At 48.3% G+C, this 25,183-nt stretch overlaps 1 protein-coding gene across 2 annotated transcripts in view; it reads left to right on the forward strand.

Moving 5' to 3' along the window:
• LOC144130343 (uncharacterized) overlaps window positions 1-24,287 on the forward strand; it is a 37,543-nt gene extending 13,256 nt beyond the window's left edge. Inside the window, exons 5-8 of one of the 2 annotated variants that reach the window (XM_077664274.1) lie at window positions 6,314-6,454; window positions 9,046-9,119; window positions 20,311-20,509; window positions 23,206-24,287. In XM_077664274.1, the coding sequence (XP_077520400.1) occupies window positions 6,314-6,454; window positions 9,046-9,119; window positions 20,311-20,509; window positions 23,206-23,559 (768 nt within the window). In that variant the 3' untranslated portion in view covers window positions 23,560-24,287. The remainder of the gene's footprint in view (window positions 1-6,313; window positions 6,455-9,045; window positions 9,120-20,310; window positions 20,510-23,205) is intronic. The other variant, XM_077664275.1, reaches the window with a different exon arrangement.
• Window positions 24,288-25,183: the final 896 nt, after the last annotated feature.

Consider the following 25,183-nt stretch of genomic DNA (forward strand, 5'->3'; position numbering starts at 1 on the left):
AAGTCCTCTCGGGTGGGGTTTGGGAAAGGGGTAGGGATGGGCTCTGCTGCCAGGCTCACAACATGTGGTAGGTGTCGGACACCTCCCAAGAGTGTGAGCACCGCCAATATAATTGAGGATCGAAATGCTTTAGAGTTGCCGGGCGCAGCATCGTGTTAGTGAGCAGCCGCATGAGTAACCGGCGTTGGCCTTCCACAGCCCATCGCACGGGGTGGGAAGAGTCTGGAGCGCGGATTTGAAATAATTGCATATTTTCTTAAAAGTGTAAACCTAATTGAATTCGGAGTCCTGGTCAGCTATGGGCCCAGTGGGAAATGCCCGGAGCGAGAGCGCGCGGGCGGCGGCATCGGCTGCTTCGTTTCCGCTAAGGCCTTGCTGGCCTGGAGCCCAAACGAGAGATCGGTGCGCAGGATCCGAATCTCGGCTACAATTTTTATAGATGCGATAAGCCAGGGGAGCAGCCCACCCTTGCTCGACCTTTCGACAAGTCCCTCGCGAGCCGGTGATTTTGTATTTGGAGGAGGAGTCGGAGGCTGCCAGGGCGATGGCAACCTCTTCAGCGTGAATTGCTGACTGGGCCTTGAAAGTAAGGCCGTCTACTGTTTTGCTCTCGTGGACGACCGCGGCCGTGTACCATCCCCTGGAGTCCGGGCCGGAGGCGCCCACGTAGAGGCCTGGTTTGCTCCCGAAATGGCGGTGCAAGGCTCCCGCCCGCGCCAGACGCCTGCCATTATATTTCTCTTTGGACATGTTGGTGGGGAGAGGCCGCACGTGGAGGGCGCGAGCCCAGTGTACGGGAAGGCTGCCACTCTCCTCTGTGAAATGGGTGTGCTGGATGTGAAGACGGGCTAAAAGTCTGCGGCTCGAACCTGTCTTTATGACACGAGTGTGTTGGCTGTTGAGGTGGGTCTCTTGAAGATCCCTGAAAGTGTTCACCATCCCCAGTGCCATGAGGTGTATGGTAGAGGTAGAGAACGGGAAGTCCAGCGCTCGTTTCATGATTTTGCAGATGATGACCTCAAGGACATATTCTTCCTGTTTCTTCAGGCGGAGGTAGGGAGTCGAATACAAGAGTCGACTGGTCACGAAGATGTTCGCCAGCCGCAGGGCTTCTTTGCATCGTAACCCACTGCGCTTATTGGTGTCGCCACTTCGCGCACTTTTGCGTGCACTCCCACACGCCCTTAGAGCATGTGGGGGTAGCGGTCTCGGTCACAAAGGAGATGCCCTCGACTCAGCGTGGCAAGCTCAGCCGGAGACCAGCTACCAAGTGACAAAGGGGTTGGTCGTTTGGTGCCCACCTTTCGCCGGTCGCAAGCCAGAGAATGGGTCGGAGCCAAAGGTTCACAAAACAAAACAAAGTTTATACAGAGAAGAGACGATACAAAGGATTTCACTATCACTCGTAGGAACAGATACAAAGTGATTCACAAATGCAAAGCAACTCGTGCAAAGTAACAACCGAGAGAGATTACCATTCTACAAAGTCTTTGCACCTACAGTGCAGTAACGTAGAGAGAGACAAATAAAACAAAATTTGTTCACCGGGCACTGCGACACTCCGACGACCTGAGGAGCACGACGGGGCCGATCCGCAGGTTTGCGCACGTTGCCTCGCTGGTCCGTCCGTGGCTGGGCGAGTAGTGTTCTCCCGGGAGTCGAGTGGGCGCGCTTCTCGGAAGCTTAAACGGCGGCTCGTGCTAACCGACAGCGGTTGAAGCCCCTCATTTATAGGCGCAGACCGCGTCTGTTTGTTCTGCGCGCCAAGGCTGGCGCGCACATACACGCAGTATCAACTGTACAAGCTCCTTCTTCTCGCGCCGGGCGCCCGACCCCATTGGTCGAGCGCGGAAATCACCGTCCTGAAAAATCTAGGTCATTCTCGGCACGCGGAGTCAACGGCGCAGGAGCGAAGGGGGGAGGGTACCACTTTAGCGCGGACAAGATTACCCCCTTTCCATCGACAGCGAGCAGAAACTTCGATATTCTAGAGAAATCGACGCCGCGCGCGCCATGCCTCCCTCGGCGCCACGCCGGCGAGCTGAGTTGCGGCAGTACGCGCAAAGGTACGCTCTCTCCGGGTGTACTTCCCCCCAGTTTTTATGCGTTGCATATTGCAATCACTCAGTTCAGCCCTTGGGCGCGGTCGGGCAGCCACCATTGACCTTTAGCGCAACCACGTGACGTGACGTCACGACAGCCGGAGGAAAAGCTGGTCCCCAACTCGCGCGGTCGCGCGCGGCCGCAACCACCACCTGACTCCCGCTCCTCCCGCTAGGGGCGCTGCGCCGGCGCGTGACGTCACGGAGGAAAAGCTGGGCCCCAACTGACGCGGTCGCGCGCGGCCGCAGCCACCACCTGACTCCCGCTCCTCCCGCTAGGGACGCTGCGCTATGATTGACGTCACGGCATATGTGTAAAAAAGCTGCGCTCCTTCGCCGGGACCGTCTTATACCCCTGTCACACGGGCATTTCGAGGGCCCTCGAACCGATAGTCTATCGACTCAAAGGCGATCGAGCGCTGCTACACGGGCAGTTTCAATGGCGATCGAGTCAATAGCCTATCGAGTCAACGGAGCAGCACGGAACTCCATCGAGATTTCGAGGGCCTTCGAGCGCTGCCCAAGGTCGCTAGCGTTGCTTCGAGCGGCGCCAAGCGCACTTTTGTACACGACACATTCACGGTACAAAAACATGAACATACATTTTCGCATAAAATTTAATGCAAGCAGTCTGTAAAATTATTCTAAAATTATATTAGACTGGTTTTAAGCGCATTAACTTTGCGTTGCAGTCTTTGCGTTGCTTGCGTACTTAACGTTGACAACATGACGGCGCCCTGCCCGCCCGCTTCACAGCGATAACAGCTTAGACCGCGCAATATGCAACGCATTCTTGGCTTAACCAAGCTAAGCCTGGCCATTTTTTTTATTTTACAGCGCTCGGGCGCGATTGCTTATGCGCTGCGACGTTTTTTTTTTCGAAGATTCGCCGAATTTTGTGACGCTGCCCCTTCCTTTAAGAATATTGTGCAATTATATTCACAAAACACAAAATTCGTGCGCACATGCTTGCGCTCACAAACTCAATGGCGAATGCCAAAAAAAACACAAATGACTACAACGATGTCTCCACGTACATGACACTTGCAACTTTCAAGATTCACTTCATGCCGCAACTGGGAAACACATTAGTACAACACAAAGAGGAAGCACACAAATTCAAGGTATTCCTGCGCCTATATTTCCACATTCGGCGTATGGAGTCGGTTCGGGATAAAGTTGCCCCGCTCGAGATTTCGGAAGCGTTTGTGGCTCGCTTTCTAACGCGACTCTGGGTTTTCTTCCTGTCGCGCGTTCTGCTCGTCTTCCTCTTTCTACAGAGGTTCCTCTTCCGAACGCGTTCTGGCTCTGCTTCCTACTCGTACCCCTGTGAGTGTTTCTCCTCAGACTTCGAGCTCTTCCTTTTTTCCGGTGGCTAGCGGGTCTGTTGCGAAACGATTTTACGCCAGTGCGCTCATGACGGCTCCATTTCTCGTGTGTTTCGTCTTCCCGGCGTTCGCTCTTCTGTTTGCGCTTCTGCTTCCACACTGAGTCCTTTCTGAAAGTTGAGACTGGTTTGTCTGAGCTTCTTTCTCACTTTGCTGCGATGTTCGTGCAGCTCTCTTGCACCCGACTGAGCTGTCTTCAGCTTGGTTCTCTTTCGTCCTACTTCTTTCCTCATTCTTCTGGGCAAGCCCGTTTCCTTTTGATTTGCATCATTGGAGATTAGTTCTCGCAATGAAACCAGTGGTTCAGTCCCCTTTCGTTCTTCGAGGACTGAACTTTCTTCTCTGCCAGATGTTTTCTTTGTGGTCCTCATTTTGACCTTGTCTCGTGTAGCGCGATGAGCGCACGGCTCACGAAAGGTTGGTGACACATTCTCCTCACTTGCACTCAATTCTTCTTCAATTCCTTTCTTCAGAGGGTCACTTTCGGTGCAATCACAAAAAGGCTTTCCTTCTACTGCACATTTGGCTTCTCCACAGGAAGAATTTACCTCGCTTCCCTCGTCGTGAAAACCCTCCTCGATGCTCGAAGGTTCCTGTGTAACAGGCTCCGGTTTTTCACTTATAGCGCTCTCCGCAGCTACAGTGACGACAATGCCTTCGCGCTCTTCGTCATTTGACCGCTCTTTCTCACACCCACTGCTGAAACAATCAAGCGCAGAACACCGACTTCTCTGTGAAGCTCCTGCTTTCTTCTTCAACTTCAGGCGACTGCCCTAAGGTGCCCTCTGACTGATGCGCCAGGCTGACTTACTTGCGCAACGCACACGGCGCTGTCGGTTCGCTCTCACGTCGCGAGGAGTGCGCGTGCGCTGCTAATGCTGCAAAACAGAGGCTTCTTCGCCCCACGCGATGGCTTCGATCATCACGGAGACGACGCAACAGGAGCAAAAAACATTTTATGCTTAGAAAACTGCGGAACTCGGCAGAAGTTAAGCCAACAGCTACTAGCACTCGCTGCCGTTTAGCACTCCTCCGATTTGTCTGATGGTCATGCCGGGTTTGTGATAAAAGTGGTGCCCATTACCTCTCACCCAGATGACCGCATAAATATAATAGCTACGGGATTCCTCACCTTATTTAACGGCTTCTCGTGCGATGTATGTTTGCAAGTTATCCGACACGTGCGCTGCCTATGAGGAAAAGCTGCCAGGCATCGGTGTTCAGGCGACCACCGACTGCGCACCCAAGTTCATTTGGTTGGTAATCTGGATATACAACTACGGTTGGTAACAGTTATTTCCGATATTTGAGCCATCCGCGCGACTCGTTTTGAGACATTGGTTACACAGGGGTATGGCAAGCAGACGTCGATAGAGGGAAGCACAATAACATTGACGCCTTTCAAGGAAACATTTACTGTGGGGATAGCATATTATCAAATATTATCAAAGCATATTTCAGCAGAGGGATTTTTTTAATTAATTCCAGCTTCTGCACGGAGTAAGCGCGTCTATTATCCGGAGCTAGTAGCATCGCTGTCTCCAGTGGGTCCGCTGTGCAGCGTTGCGTGTGGCGCCAAACAGCGTTCACCATGGCCAGTGGAACCTGGCAGTAAGTCCCGTGAAGGCATTGGAGGGGCGATGTCGTCCGGTTTGAGCCCCCCCTCTCTCCTCATAATCGCTATCTATCTCCTCTGAGCGAGCGAAAGCCGGGAATTGGTCGGGTAGTGCGTGTTGATGTCAGGATAGTGTCAGAAGAGCTCAATTGAGGCACTTCTCCTCAGATTTAATAACGCTCCACGCGCTTGAACACTCTAAATTTTAATTTCTGGGTGTCCGCACTCTTGGCTCTGATCTGCTGCAATGGTGACGGGCTTGTACCCTCTTTGCCAAAAGTAACCGAGCTGCAGGCTTTTGCTTCTCAACCGTATCAGGGAGCCTTTAGGGTACCCCTAATTACTGAAAGGTGTCAGAACATAAGAACAAGGGTTCACCATACTTTACACAGACTCAGAGCTTGAGAGTTGTCATAAGTGCTTCGCTATGAGGCTAAGAAACAAGCCACAGTTGCCATGCTACCTTTGGCAACGATGGTACATATTCACATCTGTCTCTTGTTTGATTTGATTTGAATTATTTGTTTCTTTCTGATGCCGAAAGAGGAGCAAGAGCAAAAGCCGAAACGCCTGACTATGGCTCCAATCGTCACCCACCATACCTTGTCATGTTTCTTATTGCAGAGTAGCAAGCCAGGCAATCGTAACTCAACTCTTCCTTGAAAAAAAAATAGCAGTGGCTTAACTTGCCTAACCCCGGAATTCAGGGGAAGCCAAGCATGCTTGATAAGCGTCTGAGGCTCGTCCAGGGCAGCCCCACTACACGCTCGCGACCGCCGTTCTACATATACCCACTCGGCCACGTGGCTATTTGACGTGTATCACATGGTCTTTCTACACCCCCTTCGGATGTTATCACGCGGCTCTGACCTGGTATCACATGATCTTACGACACTCCTGTCGGATGTCATCACGTGGCATCACATCACCACATCGGGTGTTCTTACTGTCCGAGGTTAATATGAAGGTCACCCAATTTCAGTCGTCAGAAGTGAGAGGTCAAAGGTCAACTGACGGTCATGGGTCAAGGGCAGGGATCAAGGGGTCGACACCATAACTGTACCACATATGGTCATACACGAATAACGTGGTTGGGCTGAAGGTCGTTCAAGGTTATTCTCCGGCCCACGCGACGACTGCTTTACCTAGCGCAATGAAGCTTTTCGCTTTAAAGAAATCTATCTTCCTGCGCTTTTTCATTCCGACAGGCCGCGCTGAAGGTTGGCAGCGAGTACGAGCCCACGCTGCGTCTGCTGGAGCTGAGTGACGACCCGAAGCCCTCAGGCGGTCCGGCCATGCGCTTCCCGCTGCGGGGCACCGCTTTCCTCGTCGTCTCACTGAACAGCGAGGTACCTGAGTGATGGGCACCTTTGGTACCTTCTTGCCTGCAATTGCATTGTACTAGAGGCGTTCCTCTTTTAATATGCTGAAGTGGACAAATGGTCGCTGCTTGGTACAGGTAGCTCAGTTCGTTACAAAAAACAGCCTGAAAAATACGAGGACCAAAATATAGGAAAACACTACGAGCACAGTGAACGTGCAGTTCACTGCACTGGTTTCTGGTAGGAGGATTGTTAGTTGCAGGGGACTAGTGAGTGAATTGAACAAGGGTGGTTATTAAGTGCTGCAGAGTTAATTACTGGGCTCTGAAAGTTCCACGCTGAGTGGCGCCAGATGAATCATGGCGGATGTAAAGCATGTCACTGCAATTACCTAGGATAGTTACTGGCCGGCGCAGGCTTGGCAGTCGGGTTGGGCAACGTTTGTTACTGAGTGCAGTGTGTTTAGAGGGCTGCGCTATCTAGGCAGCGACGGTGTACAAAACTGTGGTAAGAGAACGTTCCGAGCCATGCTACTGCCCAGCAGACACCTGTCCATGAGCTCCAATATAATTTCTAGAGCGATGACTGTAACTTGAGATATTGCCTAGCGCACATGGTTTCGTACGTCAATTAAAACTTCACGTTGCCGCGCTGTTTAGAAGACAGTGTGGAGCGGGGGGACTTCAGCCATTAGGGAACATGTTTTGAAACCACGTTCTGCAGATAGGCTCGATGTTGCTTGTGTTGCCTTCGTCCGCACGGCGCTACTGAATGTGTGGGAATTTAATGGTCACTTTCTTGTTGCTGACTTGACCCGCATCACCAGCTCGCCTGAGGTTATTTGAGGATTTTGCTCTGATGCTTCAATGTTCTGTGTACCCCAGGCAGGTCTTGTCCGTAGCGTGAAAACTAGTGTCAGTAAAGCTCACACGTGGTAATGTTACTGAACTGACGTCAATCGTTATATCGCTTTGTTAAGAAGCCGTTTCATTTAGTGTTCATGCCGCCCACGTGCCTCCATAAGTTCACATGACACAAACTGTTTCACCTCAGACTTCGTCGCCGCCGCGGTGGCTCAGTGGCACTACCGCTCGGCTGCTGACCCGAAAGAAGCGGGTTCGATCCCGACCACGGCAGTCGAATTTCGATGAAGGCCAAATTCTAGAGGCCCGTGTACTGGCGATGTCAGGGCTCTCTAAAGAACCCTAGGTGGTCGAAATTTTCGGAACCTTTCATTACGGCGTCCCTTATAGCCTGAATCACTTTGGGACGTTTAACACCCATAAACCAAGCCATCATTTTGCATAATTTTTAAAAACAGGTTTTTTGAGTTAGAACGTTTTTTTTCGCCACAAAGTTGTCAGCGCTGTAGTACACCAGTAAACAGCTAAGATGTGCAAACTAGCAGGATGGTTAACTAACGTTGAATAGCTAACTTTTTATCTATTACTGTTAGCTTGCAAGCTTGGAAGAATAGCAACCTCTCCAGTCCCCGGAACCCGTTGAAATAGCCAAGATTTTTTGGGCCCCAGCAGCGAGGGTAACTGTGCTTTATAATTAGTAAAAACTTAAATAGGTAGTAATTAAAGGGGGCTACACGCCTTTCAGTAATTAAGGAGCGTAACAGTAATAAAGCTAGCTGTTTACTAATAGTTATCTAGTTTGCTACTTAGCACGTCGTAACTGAATTTTTATGCACTACACCGCTGACAATGCACTGCTGAAAAAGCTTTCTTGTAGTTCTAAAAGCCTATTTAAAAAAATTGTGTAAGGTCTTTGAACACCCTGTTGAGAGAAGTGAAGAACACAAAATTAAGGTCGAAGGAAGCAGAGCGCACCAGCAGTGTAGCATTTTCGTTCAACCATCAGCATTTTCATGGTTGCTAACAGCCGATTCCGTGTGAGATATGCCTAATGTCACATCTGAAGCTAATATGCGGCAACAGTGAGCAGTTGTGGGGCAAGGACGAATTGAGCGGAGTGCTGTTTGTGTGTCTTACTGTAGCAATGTGAAATCGCGTAAGCCGTTCACCGCACAATTGTACATCCGTTTTGATTGGGCGGCTTTGTCAGCACTTACTCCTTCTCGGGCTTGCAAAAAGTTTCCCGTGGCTATCGTTATCGGGATTGCGTGAGCGGAACTGCTTGGAAAAAATATCGTGACCCTGCCTTGGAGAGACCAAACACGAGCCATGGCACTCTTTGCTTAAGCTACTATTGGTGCGGTAAATATTAAACCATCATCGCAAAGAGAACAGGACAAAACATGGCGGCGCGGCACCCTCGTTGTGAGTTTGTCATGCCCATCCGGTCATTTTCTATCGCTATCTGATCATTCAGTAAAGATTTGGAAGACGTACCTTATGTGTGGCAGCCATTTGCACAGACAATATTTGCAAGACATTAGTTGTATTCCTTTGCGTATATATTTATGCGTGGAGTAATGTGATTTTTGCACAGCGCGCCCAAGGTGTGCCGAATCTGGTGGTATCGCGATGACTACATAGTTTTTTTTTTTAACACAACGTCCGACTGCTTGTGTCCCTTCTCGCAAGGATACTGACCCGCCTGCTGCCAGCAGCAGCCTCACACTCCTCTCTCTTCCTAATTGTCCGCAGGTTCGAACGAACAGCACCGCATCCGCCAGCGAGATATTGCTCGTGCGCAGATCGGAAATGTCCAGACCCGAAAGGTGAGCCCCCGTGCCCAATTTTCGTGCATGCAAGTGCCAATCACACCACAAAAAAAGCGATGCAGATGGCGCTAATAGATTTAGTAGAGCACCTGCCGGTTAGATGGAGCCACTTATTCTGTCTGTGTGCGCGCCCTTTATTTCCCACTAAATTAAACTGCGACTCAGTCCGCTCGTGTCTCATTGTGTCTTCGGCTAAGCCGCACTGCCTCCGTGCAAGTGCTTAGCAAGTGACGTCAAATACTACACGAGAGGCATGCCCCCTTCCACCTCAGCCGAACGTGCGAAAACATTCGCAATGTGCCGTTGCTCCTTCTGCCCTCTTTTCACTGTGGCCTCCGATACCCTCGTCCCCTCTGAGGCCATTCTTACGAGCGCCCGACGCCAACGACTGCAGTCAGCAAGTTGTACAGTTAGCAACAACCTCTTCACTAACATCCCGCAGGACCGGCGTTCATTGTAACGGTGGGAAATACGGGAACCACAAGCATGCTCATCAAATACTGCTATTGTACTTGTGCAGGTTTGCAAGACACAACACCACGGTGTTATGCTTGCCGGCTTCGATGCATATGCTTTTGAGTAGCTAGAGTAACTACTGAAAATATCCGACATTGGTCAGCGCGCGCTGTACGACGGGATTGCACCGCACTCCACTAGCTCCATCGTCGGTCTCCCCGGTGGCGCGGTGGCGCGCACTCGTGTCGTGCTCGTCCCAGCCGAACGTACGGCACTACACGAGTGACATCCAGCCGAACGTCTGGCACCGCACGAGTGTGTGGAAAACTCCAGGAGTGCCGTCAGCCGAAGACAGCGTAACATTTCTCATCATCTGCTTTTTGGATCCCGTCATCACACTTAGCAGACCAGTTCTGAGGCATTAAATCGAATAAATAAACTAATTGGTTTCAGAAGGAGATGCAGAGACCCGTTTCGGAAAGGAAGGTGTTCAGGTCTGCGAAAAAAGACCATTGGTACTTTGCGCTACCCACCGCGGTGGCTCAGTGCTTAGGGCGCTCGTCTACTCAGCCGAAAATTGCGGGTTCGAACCCTGGTGCGGCGGCCGGGTTTCGATGGAGGCGAAACGCTAAAGATGCCCGTATGTTGTGCGATGTCAGCGCATGTTAAAGTTCACCAGGTGGTCGAAATTATTCTGGAGGCATCCACTGTGGCACCTTTTTCTTCCTTCATTTTTTTCACTCCCTCGCCTTGTGGCACGGTTGGGTCAGATCATCATATGCTTTGTTAACGGTCATTGCAAGACAAAAGTCTCTCCCATATCACTCCACCTAATCCTCTTCTGTGGCTGCCTTATTCAAGCAGACGATATTGGCATCAGCCTAGCGGCTCTCGCCGCCCATTGCTGCGCTTGCTTACTCTTGAGATTGGCTATGTTACCGTGTAGGACCATCGGCTAGCTTGCCCTGACATCAAATGCCCTGCGTATGGCCATTCTTTCCTGTTTTTAACAAGGACATCATTCCTTCGCGTTTTCTCCCAGATCCACTCTGCCTTCTTTCTTGTCTTTTAACGTCGCCCCTATTATTTTCCTTACCATAGCTCTCACCGAAAAACAGCGCGCTTACACGGGACAAAGAAGACAAGCACAGACACAGTGCGTCTCTTCTTTCTTTGTCCGGTGTAAGCGCGCTGTTTTTCGATGACATCTTGTACCAACTGTCCCGGCAACTCTCCTTAATACAATAGCTCGCTGTGCTCTCCTGAATTTATGTTCAACTTTTTCCGTTGTCCTCCAAGCTTCTGCCCGATAATGAGTAGTGGCAAGGTACAACTCTTACACTTGTCTCTTGGGGGAAACTGGTAAGCTACTACTCATGACCTGCCAAACGCGCGCCACCCAGTTTTAATGGGGAATACAATGTGCCGTCGGAAACAATATTCGATGGTTGGCTGGATGCAAGTGGTGTTACCAGACCGAAGCATTTCCATTGGCAGCAGAATTGACATTACCATGTAGGAAGCCACGTCACTCCCAGGAAAGACATTGATAATGCTAGTTCATTCCCCACACGGAATGGAACTAAGTGTCCCTGTGAATTTTTTATTCTCCATTACTTCCCTCTTCGGGCTATGATCTGCGGTCGGTACCTGCCATAAGTAGATATACTGTACATGGCTACCATTTCTAATCATTCTCTGACTATCGGAAGTTGTTGTTTCCTTCTGGGACACTGTTTCCTTGTGAAACATTACGCGACATTTCTATGTGTTAATTCCAAACCTATTTTTCTCCTTTGCCTGTCTAGGAACTCAATTACGCCCCGAAATTAGTCTCTCGCATTACTTAGCAAAGCAATGTCATCAGCAGTTCGAAGATTACTAAGGCATTTTGCGTAAACGCTTATCCTCTTCTTCCCTGCTTTATCTCCTGACCTGAAAATATGTGATTATTGGTTTTGTGTAGATATTGTCCCTCTGCCTGATATCATTTCAGGTTGGGATTTTATCACTTCGTCTATGGAAGCCATGCTCGCTTTGCAGCTGTTATGCATACTTAATAGTACCTTTACCAAGGTTCTTCTCCAGGTTCTTTACAAAATGCCTGCATGACGGTTGAGCTTTGGGCTGAGTGAAATGCTTTGACGTGACCTATGACAGCTATGCGTAGGGGTTGGTTATAACTAGGGATTCCTAGAAATGATCTGTGTAGTGAGCTCTCCCGCGAGAATCATAATCGGGTTTCAGCGATGCACTGGTTCAGCCAATCATTGTTTGACGAGTGCCTTCTGATCAGGAAGTCCATCGACCAGTTCTACCTCTCATTCATGCAAGCCGCAGAATGTCGTCGATCTTCTGCCGCGCATCCCATCTCTTCATTTCCCCGGACCATGCCATTCGTAAAATACAGACAAACACGCTGCGTATTACACAAGCAATGCTTTGTTTATAGCACTTCCGCTCTGACCTCACCTGCGCATGCGCCCTGAACTCAAGGCCGATCTTGCTCATGTCCCTTAATCCTACTGTCCTGCCACTCTTTAGGCCACTTCCTACCCCGTCACTTAACCCCAGTCCTCAGATAGCATGCCTCGTCGGCTCCTCGTAAAGCGGAACAGCTCGGCCTCACATCGCGGGCGAAGCGCAATTTAAGCACATAATTTGGGTTTTGAAATAACGTGTTTTACGACTGTTACTACTACTGAATACTGGGCGTTTCTTTGCCCCCTTATTGTTGGTGCGAAAATGGTGTATACTTGAGTAGCCTTTTCGAATGCCAGCCCGGTTCTAAGGACTAACTTATAACTTTGATCTTAGTAACTATGTTATAAGCAACGAGCAGTAAGCTGGTCGGTCTTGAATATTTAAATATTCGATCACGTTGCTTTCCGTATCAATTGGACAATATCTGCATCCTTCCAAGATTCCGGTACGCGAGCATTGGGATTACGGGGTGGAAAAGATTTCTAGCAGATTGCCCCCACCTCCTTCAATAAAAGTGTAGTTACCTGATCCTCACCAGCGCCGTTTCTCGTTTGAATCGCGTGTACGGCCTTTTTTACCTTCTAATTCTCTACGGTAAGGATTTCCAATTCCTCCCCATTTCTGTCCCCGTCACTGGAATCAATACTGTTGAGTCTACTCTACAGATATGTTTACAATTCCTTCCTCGGCACTTAAATTTTCTTATCGATATTCGGAATCCCATTGCCCTCCCTATGTCTAAGGGTGTACATCTGATTTCCCTCATGCATAGCTTTCTCTTGACCGCATTTAGGGTAACTCCGTTCTTTGGACCATGCTCAATCCTCGCCAAAGTATCCTTATGACGTTCGTCGTGCGCTAATAATTAGGTTTGAGAGTTCTGCTAGTCCAATTCTATCTACGTGGTTAGAGCCTATCATGCTTTGGCGCTTCTTCATCAGAGTTTTTGTCTTCTGAGAAATCTTGCACGTATTTAATCTAGTTATCTTACCGCACACTTATATTGCATACTCTGTAATTATAGTTCTAAAATTACATTTTCTTGCTCGAACACGAAGGTCGGCGTCGGTGATTAAAGCGAAATATCTGTTTTTGAGAGATCTCCTGAACTCATCTATTATATCTGTTACGGCTAACTCATTTATATGGTCCTTTTACACCACCTTCCCCTATTTCCTTCTGAAGCGTAATCGAATTGTAATCCTACACTTCCTGTGGTCATTGCATCTCATCTTTCCTTGCACCTTCACATCCTCAATGATGCCTGGATAAACGCACAATATGAAGTCGGTTTCGTTTTTAGTTTCGCCATTCGAGCCTTCCTATGTGCGCCAACAGTTCTCCCATTTGCAGGAGAAGGTATTGAAGATTTCGCGAACTATTGCGTTCTGAGAACTGTGCTCATAGCTATAGCTTCTTACAGTCCGTGCAGACTTATACCCCTGTCACACGGGCATTTCAAAGGCCCTCGAACCGATAGTCTATCGACACAAAGGCGATCGAGCGCTGTTACACGGGCAGTTTCAATGGCCATCGAATCAATAGTCTATTGAGTCAACGGAGCAGCGCGCAACTACATCGAGATTTTGAGGGCCTTCGAGTGCTGCCCAAGGTTGCTAGCGTTGCTTCGAGCGGCGCCAAGCGCACTTTCGTACAGGATACATTCACGGCACAAAAGCAAGAACAAAGATTATTCGCCTAAACTTTAGCGCTAGCAGCCTGTACAAGAATTATAAAATTGTATCAGACTGATTTTAGGCGCATTACGCGCATTAGTTTTGCTTTGCGGTCTATGCGTTGCTTGCGTACAAAGCGTTGACAACATGGCGGCGCCCTGCCTGCCCGCTTTACAGCGATACCAGCTTCGTCGCTAATTCCTCAAAGCAATATCCTGTTTTAAACTATTGTATTCGCCTTCGATTTGCCCATTCTTACCCTCGAATAAAGTTTCAAGAGACAAATAGCACTTGTTTTACAGATATCAAGAAGATTTCACAGGGGTTAAGCCTGACGAAGCAGCGCTCCGACGGAGTTGGATTGGCTTGGTTTTTTGGCTCCTCTTCTATTAGAGTGTCTACACCAGTGTCTGCATGTGTCTGTCGCGTACGTGCAATTAAAGGGTTTTTAACGACATGCTCGTATACGTGTATTTAAGCATTTAGTACACATTTATCAAATATTTTTGTTAATTTTGAAAAATCGAAAGTAGCGATTGTGGCGCCACACTAGCTTGGCGTGAGACACGAGAACCATTTCAATGGCCATTCAGAGTTGCCGTGTAGCAGCGCCGCAACTCCTTCGAGTTCGATGGCGATTGAGAATCTCGAAGGCCCTCGACTCGAGGGGCATTGAAACTGGCCGTGTGACAGGGGTATTATATTCTTCTGCTTGTCTGTGCTGTATAACTTTTGCGACCGTATCTTTTGCCTGCGCGAATTTTTTGGCTACTTTTCCTGGAGGTGACTTTAAGATGCAGGTGTGTGGAAACCCCCCGGCGGTTTCAGTAGCGATGTTCCCTGAATTCTGCTTCTTGGGTGATCTGCTTCTCTTCTTACTATTTCAGCATTTTTAGTGGCTTTTTTTCATTGCACATGTGTCACCTTTTCTGACTAACACGGTGGTACACTGTAAGCAGTGAGTAGCAAATAGGGATTGAGCTGTACTCTAGCGCACTCCCTCTATTAAAAAGAAGTGCGCTAGAAGACAGCTTACTCCCTTTCAACTCCCATTTAGGCGTATTGCTGTTTAGAGTGTAGGTTCTTGTCGCCAGAGTTTCTTCAAGTCAGCATGGTATGTCTGGGTAGGGCCGTTACGCCTCAGAGTAGCTGACTGTATAGCACGTTGAGTTTGTCGATTTGCTTTCGGGTTAAGATTTCGGCGCACAACGATGTGTGTGTCGGGTGCGTGTGCGGTTTTTGCGAGTGCTATTATTCTGGTGCAAGCTCCTCCCCTTCGTTTACAATTCTTTTCAAGAGTTTGAGTCCTTCGCGTGCTTCTCGTAGCCACTTGGCATTTCCTTTACTACAAAAATATACTCCAAAAAATTTGAGACTCCTGCCATCGGGCGCTTTGATGGCTATTATTTATTATGAGGTGAAATTTCTTCTTTCTCAGTCTCCTCCTACGATGGCCAGCATCTTACTTTTTTTTTGGTTGATACGCTCATGCCTTTCGAGTCCAGGGCTTCTTCTAGCCATAGTCGCGCCATTCGCGCTGCACTGCTCGCGATATCCTTGGCGGCCAGGTATAGAAGCTCCACTCAAAGCTTGACGTGGTCTACGCGCAGTCATTGCTCGTCGGCGGCCGGACACCTCGGGTAACCAAGCATATTATAGCTGGCAATTCCTTTCTGTTTCTAGAAAAGGTTCTGTATTTTGGTTCTCGTCTACACTTTATCAGTCCTGTTCTCCAAAAATTACCTATAAAGTTTTTCATTTTGAGATCCAGAGGAGCTCAGGAGATCCAGGAAGGAGCAAAATACCCGCCGTGGTCTAATCAGAACTCAAAATCTGAATCTAAATCTCTGATTAAAGCACGTTTTTCGGTTTAGCGGAGCATGAAAACTTGCTCCGCATCGCCGATTGGAATTTCGGAATGGATAGATGGATAGATGGCTAGAAGGCAGGGGCGTCCCCTTTGAAACAGGGTGGTAGAAATTGCCACCATGCCCAGCTTTTTCTCCTTATTTTTGTTTATCTGCGTTCTTAATCGATATTAAAATTCACCATTTTCTTTAAACACGTTTTCCTACATGGATTACTTTAAGTAACCTCTCAGCTTTCGAGGCTCCAATCTTCCAATTGATTTTTGTTAAATTCCACCGCAGATTTATCTACATGACCATTGTTATATCAAAACCCTAAGGCCTCAGAAGAGTGACTGTGCCTGCATCGACATCTGTTAAGATACCATCATATTAGAGTATGAGGTATTCAGTGTGTTCAATTTTGTACACATTTACCACCCAGCACATGCGTCATCTTCTTCGTCAAGCTTACTTTTGTAGCTGCGCGTTCAAAGGCACCCTGACCTAGCTTCAAACAGTAGGGCACTGCCTCCTGAGAGATCACAGAACAATTCTTTGCTGATCTGCCTTTTCCAGTATCGACATAGCTCTACACTATCTATAAAATAACATTGCAGTGCTGTTTCGCACCGACCGTAGCCCTGGTCGGAAGAACGAATCTTCTCGCGATAATAGCGCCCCCCTTACGCTGAGCTGCGTGGCGAGTCATGGTTTCCATTTCTGAGCCTTAGTTCTGGGCAGGATTTGAACGAGCTGTCGTCTTTGACGCAGTAACGTCATGACGTCAAGCAGCAGCACGTGAGTGTTATGTCACCAGAAATTACGCCAGATGCTGGGGAAAGCAGGCAGAACGCCTTATCACGTGCGATAACAACCATAGCCTTCCTTGCACATTTAACATCTGTGCCGCTGCCGACATTATGGGCGCAGGCGGAACTTTGAATAAGGAAATGAATGCGGTGATGTCTCTCCTGTTCTGTCGAGGGTTCATCGGGACGAATAATGTTATATGCGCTCGGCACTCAGGTGGGCCGTCTTGGGCGGCGAATTTCTATCGGCGGCGCCGCAGCTCTGATAAGGAATGTGCTGTGCAAATCGCCTAATTTGAGTTCGGCAATTCCGAGATTCCGTTTGTCGATATTTAAACATTCAAACTTTTCGTTCTTTTTCTTCTGCTCCTGAAGCACGAATATTTATCCGACTTAGCAACCAATATTCGAGTAAATAGGTTGTTTATACCGGTCAGCACATTGTGGTGGCACCATTGAGCTACGCTCTAAATTTCATAAGTCATGGCTAGGTGGCTTCACCCACCGCCAGATTTAAAGGGTTCAGCCGCATTCATCCCTCCATCCACCCTATGCGACTGGCGCGATACTTCCGTTTCTCCACTTTATTCGGGTTTTGGTTCGCGATGAGCAGTTCCACTAAATGCCGCAGGGGCATGACAATCTGTTAACCACTGCGTCTTATCTGCTGGGAATAACATCGCCGGTCCTGTTGTCTTCTTTCTTTGGCCCTGTTCTCAGCGCTGTTATTCCCAGCATTATGTGCCAACTAGCTCAACTCTCCGTTTTTTTGGGGTCTTGTCTGACGAGAGTAACAGGACTCGAATATAATTCGTATGGTGTGGCATGCAAGAAAAAAAACAGGAGCTAGCGATCATGAGAAGCCCCACAATTGAGCAGTGGGAGGGGATGGTGACCAGTTCACGCCTGGCGGACCAGAAAGCACCGGTGAAACGGGCGAAACAGGGCCATCTCCGAAGGAGTCCTGGACTAAGGAATTCATTCAGTATTTTTTTGCTCATAGAGTTTTATTCATTCATTCAATAGCGATTTCAGCAACTGGCACGAAAAAAGAACTCTGGGAAATGGTAAGTTCTGCGTTCGCCCTTTGGCCAGTGCTAATATCGTCCGAGTGAGTTTTGTTATGCAGTGAGCTTAATCTAAAATTATCCTGTGGAAAATTTTGTCCACATAGTGCCAACAGGCATCAGCTTTCGAGAAGCTTGAAGGCAAAGCAAACGGCGTAACGCGTCGATATACACAATTTGTTGGGGCGCAACGCCGAGGGTAACTGCGGTAAAAATTTAACTATTCGATGTTAGTTAACCTGCCTGCTAGTAAAACGTCTTACCTGTATTCTAATGTAGTATAGCGCGGACATTAGTACACTGAAGAGAGCGCTCTTCTAAATCAAAAGCCTATCTTTAAAAAAAATGTGTTAAGTCCTAGGTGAAACACCTGCACACTGTATGTCTCTGCATATTTATGATAATGTCTCGAAAATAGTTATCAGGAATCATTTTTTTGCCTTTTGGATTTCTCGAATTTACAGTATCTCAGCTTACACCGAAAGGTGATGTGGGGCGTGTACCATCAGAAGATGGAAGCCGTGAGTTGAAGGCCTTCACTTTGCAAGCGGATGCAGTCCGAAAACTGTCTGTGATAGTCGAGGCCAACATCTTTGTAGAGTGGGACCTTCTGCTTGTGCATTTGGTGTTCTGCTGCTGGGCAAGTACTCAAAAATACGATCCTGCGGTTGGGCAGCACTTTGAAGCTGCCCAAAATCGTAGGTGCTCTGAGTTATCAGTGTACATTAAACCGCAAGTGGCAGCAGTCTTCTCTGTGTTCTGCAATAGTTGCGCACGTTAAAGATGAGAATTGGCTTTGGCGCAAAAGCACGGAACATTACCTGTGAAACCGGAGTGCATCTATTCGGACCATGGCCTGCCGTACCGTGCTAAGTGCCTTACATATACAAGCTTGTTTTCCTTCCGTAGGTCACAGATAACTAGAGCCGGGAACATAATGCATTCACCCTTATAAAAATAGTGCGCACACTTTTGTGGACTTTATTAACTTTCTATAGATATTTCTTTTCATCTATTCATAGTCTATAGACTCTCTATAGACAAAGTACTAAACGTGTATGCCCATGAATCTATAGATTGTCTACAGGCAGTCAATAGGATTTGTATTCACTGTAGACTATCCATTAAGACTTGTTTATAAGAAGTCTATAGACTTTATAGAGAGAATTCGATGGAGAGTCTATAAACTGTCTAACATTTTTTTTTGGTAGGGGTACCTAAAAAGTCTATGAATGTATAACGGAAATTTTGGGCTTGCCTGCCTTTTTGTCATTTTGCTTTTTCTATCTCAGCAGACTCTTTGCCTATGAACACCTAAATCCGGAATTTTGGTATTTGGTAGCTTTTATGTTTTGCGAAATCTTTCTAGGTTGAAAGGCGCGCGCTGATGAACCCCCAAAAGGCGCGGGTCTCGCCAAGCGTTTTTCTCAAGTGTTGCCGACACCCGAACCCGCACCGTAAACGGGGCACCGTGTACCTTAAAAGGATACTCTCACCAAGATCAGCGATTAAATTGAGGACCACTACATTTGGGTGTCGGTCGACGAAACCACAGACGCTAGCGGACTGCATGTGGCCAACTTCATCGTCGGAACAATGAGCGCAGAGAAAGCCGGACGAGCAATCCATGCTCAGTGCAGATGTTCTTGAGAGGGTGAGCCATTCGACAGCACCGCGTTTATTTTTTTACTTCAACTCTAGAGCTTCGATGGCCAGGAACTATTGAATATGAGAAGGTACTTTTGTCTGTCTCCGATGGGGCATCCTACATTTCCAAGGCATGAAAGGGACCAGCGCTTATATGGTTCAGCCAACCGGCATTGTTCATGCAATGCATCGTGTCGCCGAATGTGTCCGGCCCTCTTTTCACCAAGTGGATGCGTCAGTGCTGAACGGAAACCAGGTGTTGCTTAAATGCCCGTCAACAATTGCTGCCATCCGTGCCACACAATAGGACATTTATCTGCTGTCAAAGCCTGTTTTATCTTAATGGGGAACATGAATTAACGCAGCAATATACTATGCACGGCGCTCTGAAGGTGACAAACCTGACTGAGAAAACTAAAAATGACGCTGCGTGTGGGATCAAAGCGAAAGCCATTTCAAAGACACGAGCATGGAAAGAGAGCTGGCATACACCAGTGAAAATTTCTCAACATTGATGGAAAGGAGGACAAAACTGGAAAACGTTTGACTCTAAATAGATGAATCGTTGGAGACAGCCGAAGAGGTACAAGCAGCATTTCGTAGTCTGGAAGGAAAGGGTGCTACTCCGTCTACTAAGATAGAACATCCGGTAGAAAAAAATAGAGTCCTTGAAACTCTATCTCAGATCAGAGATCTATGCGGAGACAATACGGCCACATCACCTGCAAGCCTGAGCCGCTATGAACTCTATTTTGCAGGCTCGCGCTACTAACATCGTGAAATGTACAAAGAAGATTTTAAAAATACAAAGCTATACTTACCTAAAACAGAAGCCTCAACTTTGACAACTTGAGAATGTGCTTCATTGTTGTGCGCTTCAAGGAATATGTAAGCTCCGTGCTTGATTCACCAATTTTTGTGCGGTTTTTTTGCGCTAACTGCCTGAACAGGTCGAACGCATCGTTTTTAAAAAAATCTAATTTCAGTTATTGGACAGAAAGTATCAATAAATCCAGATGCGTTGGTAATAAAAGAGAGTTCTAAAAAAATGCCAATTTTTTGCTTACAGCGCCTAGTTTAATATTTTTAGAGCCTAAATGCCTGCCAATGTCGAGGTTGTATAGTGCCTAAATTTCCGGGCCCTCTGAGCAACTTGATTGTAGAAAGACTGAGTGCGCTATTCTATTTGCTGTCTCTAGGGGCCGCTTCGACGGGGCGTCTGCCACCAGGACCCGCTGCAGTACGCAAGAGGCTCCTCAGCAGCCGCACGCGGAACAGCAGGGTTGCCCGCAGCAGAGGTGCTTCACCGGCAGCGGTGCCGCATACCGCAGCAGCTCCGCCGAGGCCATGTCGGCCTCGCTGCTGTCCGACCGACGGCGGCTACTGGAGCAGCGCGTGGTGGGTGAACTGTCATAGACTCGCGCATTACAGCCAGCAGCTGAGTGCTTCCACGGAGAAGGGCTGAAGGAAAGGGCGTGCGCCTTGTCCAGTCACCAACTATTTGGCGGCATGACCCAGTTACGACTGCTACAGCCCTGTAGCCTTTCCTTAATTGCCAAGAAAATCGGTCACCGTGGAGGAGGAGAAAACTTTGTTCTATTCTGCGGTTTTGGGGCACCTTCAGATGTTTTCTCCTTGGTTGTATTCCGAGGAGTCTTCTCTCTCTACCTCGTGAAAATTTAATCAATGGTTAATTGTCCTCAGTCCAGGGTCCCGCTGGCCGCTGCCGCCCATTGAGCTCGCTGTACGAGATCTTGTTGGACTTTACAGCGATCGCGGAACAGCAGTCTCTCCCACTGCTGAGCGTACGGGTTTTGAATTTTGGGGACCACGTCAGTGTTTTGGCAGGCCCATGTGATGTGATATAGTGTGGGTTTTTCGTCGCATCAGGGACATTTGTCCACGTATATCATAGGGTGCATTTTTTGCAATATGTCTAGGTTTGAGTAAGAATCTGTCTGTAGTTGTCTCCATGTGACAGCTTCCTCTCTGCTGACAGTTTTGTGCGGCGGGGGATATCAGATTATTCTGCCTCTGTAGTTTTGTAGTATGACCGAGTATTCCTTGGGTGCTGGCACGAATTCTGCGGACTCATCGGATTCTCGGAAAGTATTGTACCCTCGAGCTATCCCGTCAGCCTCTTAGTTCCCTACCACCCCCGTGTGTCGCTGTACCCACGCAATTTTGTGTGTGTTCTTATCGGTTTCTTCTAGATTTTAATTCTGTCGCTCGCTGCCAGGATTATAAGGAGCGCTTGACGACCTATCCTACCACTCATCTAATTTCGGCAGGCTGCTTGAGAGTCCGTTAGTATTGATAGCCACCACCCTTTACTATAGCCCGCTGCCACCGCTAGATCAACGGATTCTTCCTCGGCCTCTACTACCGTTCGGTCTCGTATAGACGCGTTGGATATTTCGCGCAGTGTCGAATCGACCACTGTGGCCCCTGCAATTTGGTGCCTCCCTTTCTTGAGGACTCATTGCATACACGGTCGTGTCGTGAGGAGCGTATATTTTCTGGATCAATTCGCCCTCGCTTTTCTTCTCTCGCTGGAGGTCGAGGTCCATGTTTCTTGGTATTGGCGCTACCATGAGGCACTTGCGACAATAGTATTGTCGCACTTAGCTAGTGAAAAGAGCTACGGGTAGAATATCGCATTTTTAAAACTTTTTATCTTAGGAAAGCCCTGCTTTCTGTGAAACTGCCGTTTCTGTCATCGTAACACACTAATCACATGGCTCTCGCCAACTTGACTTCGTGCTGAGTGCCTTCTACGGAGAAGGCCCCTAAGAGAAACGGAGTGGAGAGCACTGCTCCGAATACTAACCTTTGCTTCCCTGCATGGTTTTATGCTAAGATGATTTAGAAAAGAGCGGTCGAGAGCTCCCATTTCGACCTTAACGCGGATCATGTAGTAGATATTGCTCGTTGCAAATTTCTGCAGATCCTATAAATACGCAAGCGCAACATTGTAGGACTTTGTTCGTTTCTTAGATATATCATTGCATTCTTGCTGCGGTTATACTGTCTCAACTTTGAAGAACCCTCCGTACACACTGTCGATGTTTAAGTGGCATTGATTCGCATGCCGGTGAAACAAAGAGCGGCATCCTTGAAAGGTGCAGGATGATTTGTTAAAACAACTCTTACATAAAAAAGTGGCTTCTTTACTGTAAATCAAACTCATGACAGCATAGCTGTGGGGGACGACCCGCATCGGATTTGTTACAGAGCTTTACGAGTTTACCCTTCGTGAAGCCTTGTCACTCCTCGAGTCTAGATTTATTTATTGTTACAAAACGCAGAGCAAGTCCTTTTATTAAGCAGCTCATGCTTTAAAGGTCAATTAAGCACTTGATTGTCCTGCACAGCATCGTTGAGGCAAGAAAGGAGGCAACTTCTGAACGTTCGGTCAGGACCTCTTGTTCGGCAAGAGCTGTCTTTCTTGATGTGCGAGCATACGGTTTTTGGCTGCGGCCATTGGTAATTTGGTATAGCGCCTGAATTGATGTTTTTTGCCCTTCGTTTTGATTCAGAGCGCTGCACAGAGGAAAAATGACGTTAATGTTGAGTATCCGTAAGCGTCGATCCGCGGCATATTATTCAATTTATTACAAACAGCGAGCAGCTTTATCGCATTATAGATACCAGCTGTCGTGGCACCCGCAGTGTAGCTATGTGTCACCCTGGAGAAAAGGGAAAATAGAGTCCAAGAGAGTGGTCTGCTTTAAAAAGGCAGGGGTTAGCTTCGTAAATTCGTGCCGTCAGTGTGTCGCCTTTCCAGGGTACGTCTCACTTGTTGAATTATGCACCACGGCTGTAGGAAAAGATCAATGGTCCCGTGTGTGGATTGTACTCCTGCCCGGGGTTCCTTGTGTTTTTGGCGACACAACATTATAAATCTCGCATCGGCTCTGAAATATTTATGGAATGCGATGACGCAGCTTGAAGTTGGATGCCGAACAGAAACTGATGTAGTACTTTAGCATGCGCCTGTGCGGCTGGACTACACATATGAAGCCTCCAGATTGTAGATATATTCTCGTGCGCATGTAAGCCCTTACACGTGCTCTTATACCTTCCTTCTCAAGCAGGGCATCACCAGGGCGTCCTCACTGCCGGTGCAGCAGCGCGGGGTTTTCCAGCAGCAGTCGAGGACCGTGCTGTTTGACTTTCACAGTGGTTGTTGGAACGGAAGCCCGTCTCCCGCAGCTGACATCAGTCACGCGCATCCACGGTTCTGCCCGCAGCACGCGAACGCGGTCCATGACTGGTGGTTTCGCAGTACGCCGCCGCCCATGTTGGGAGCGCCACCTATGATGCGCTTCAGCTGCGGCTGCTTCATGCCACCTCCTCGCCTAGACCAGGTGCCCGTCGGCAGGCCCAGCCCGGCAGTACCGGAGCACAACATCGGCCCCGGTGCTCGTGGTGCGTCGACAGATTAGGATGCATCCGAGGACATCAGAAGGCGTTGTGTTTTTTTTTTATTGAGAGCTAGCAAGGCGCTGGCTTCTTGAACTCTGCTTAAATGTGTGACGGAGATTTATGTTGAACAAAGTGAGAGATAAGAAACTCCTGGGACTCCTTCTGTCTTTCATGCGGAGAAAAGCCGGTGATAGCTGCAGCGTCCAGCGGACACGAAAGATTACCCCTGTCAGACCATCATAATCGACAGTGAACAACACAATGTCTCTCCTTAATCAGAAGGTAACACGTGAAACTTAAAAGCTGGCGTCACTGATTTTTTCGTATGACAGACAAATTCTACCGAAATGAAGCAGTCAACTGCGGAAAGTTTCCATTTCGCAGCTATCGCAGTGTGAAGTTAGAAAAAATGACGCACATTAGGGCTTTAGTTACGACCATGTGGATTGTGTTAGCTCCGGCTAACGCCGAGTTTCAACTGTTTGTCGTAATGGCTTTATATAGCTCTCTGGAACATAGAAAAGGAAGCATATACGCAAAAGGAACAGCACCTAAGGAGAGCATGTGTAAAAGTTTAGTGGGGCCCAATCCAAGTTTATATTTCTGCATTCTCGACTACGTTCTTGAGAAAGACCAAATGGGAGTAGGGCTCCAGAGCAAGTCTCGAAGGCCTACTCCCATTTGGGCATGTCATCGAGGCTTTTGCCGAGCGTCCTCAAATGTACGATATGCAGGGAGGGCGGTCTCCATGCCTGGCCTTGTAAAAAGACCCCCCCCTCTCTCTCTCTCCAGCAGGCTCCAGTACGAAAGGTACATGCCACATCCAATGTTTGTAGAGCTTGAGGATGGCAGGGATCTTGCACAACTGAGACGAATTTGAGAATAATAATATTAGTAAATACGAATAAAGCATTCCTGATGTCAGTACAGAAACTAAAGAAATATTTCTTTCTCGCGTTTACTTCTCAGATTGAAGACAGCCTTGTTCAGATCAACACCTATAAAACACAATACTAATGTCGTGGCCGCCTTAATACGCAATGCGTGCAAAGTAACACTCAAACTACCGCTTAATTCACCCACAACCGACAACTCGGTATGGCCGTCCACAACACTTTCGGGGAACTTGTGGAGGCCCTGTGACAAGCCGAATACATTCGCCTCACACAGACATCTACTGGCTCGTATATCCTGGACGACTCGGAATGTCTGATCCCGGCCAATGACCCAACACTCCTTTTCGTACCACGCTCCATCCACTGGAAGCTGCTTATTAAGTCACTTCTGAGGAACATGCATCCACAGAACCGAGCTGAAGATATGGCGCTTCACCGCTTTTACCGATTGGAATTACGAGAAAGCAAGCGGTCGACGCCATGGTTGACCTCTCTTTCTCTCCAACCGTCACACTACTCCTCGCTCCAGACATCCCCACCCAGAAGTTGCAGCGGAGCCTGCGATTGCCATTGCCATCGGCAGTGCGCAAGCCAGGTGCATAACAAGACTAAAAAAAAAGCGACACTTACTTTTGCACGAAGCCGAGTCAGTGTCACTGCTTGTTGCATCTGAGCTGTGCCGTTCCACTCAGGCCTCGCCATGTGCAGCTAATATGGTGCCTGTGCACTTGGGGAATCCCTAAAACAA

This window comes from Amblyomma americanum, chromosome 4 (genome assembly GCF_052857255.1).
Source record: "Amblyomma americanum isolate KBUSLIRL-KWMA chromosome 4, ASM5285725v1, whole genome shotgun sequence".
Lineage (NCBI taxonomy): Eukaryota > Metazoa > Arthropoda > Arachnida > Ixodida > Ixodidae > Amblyomma > Amblyomma americanum.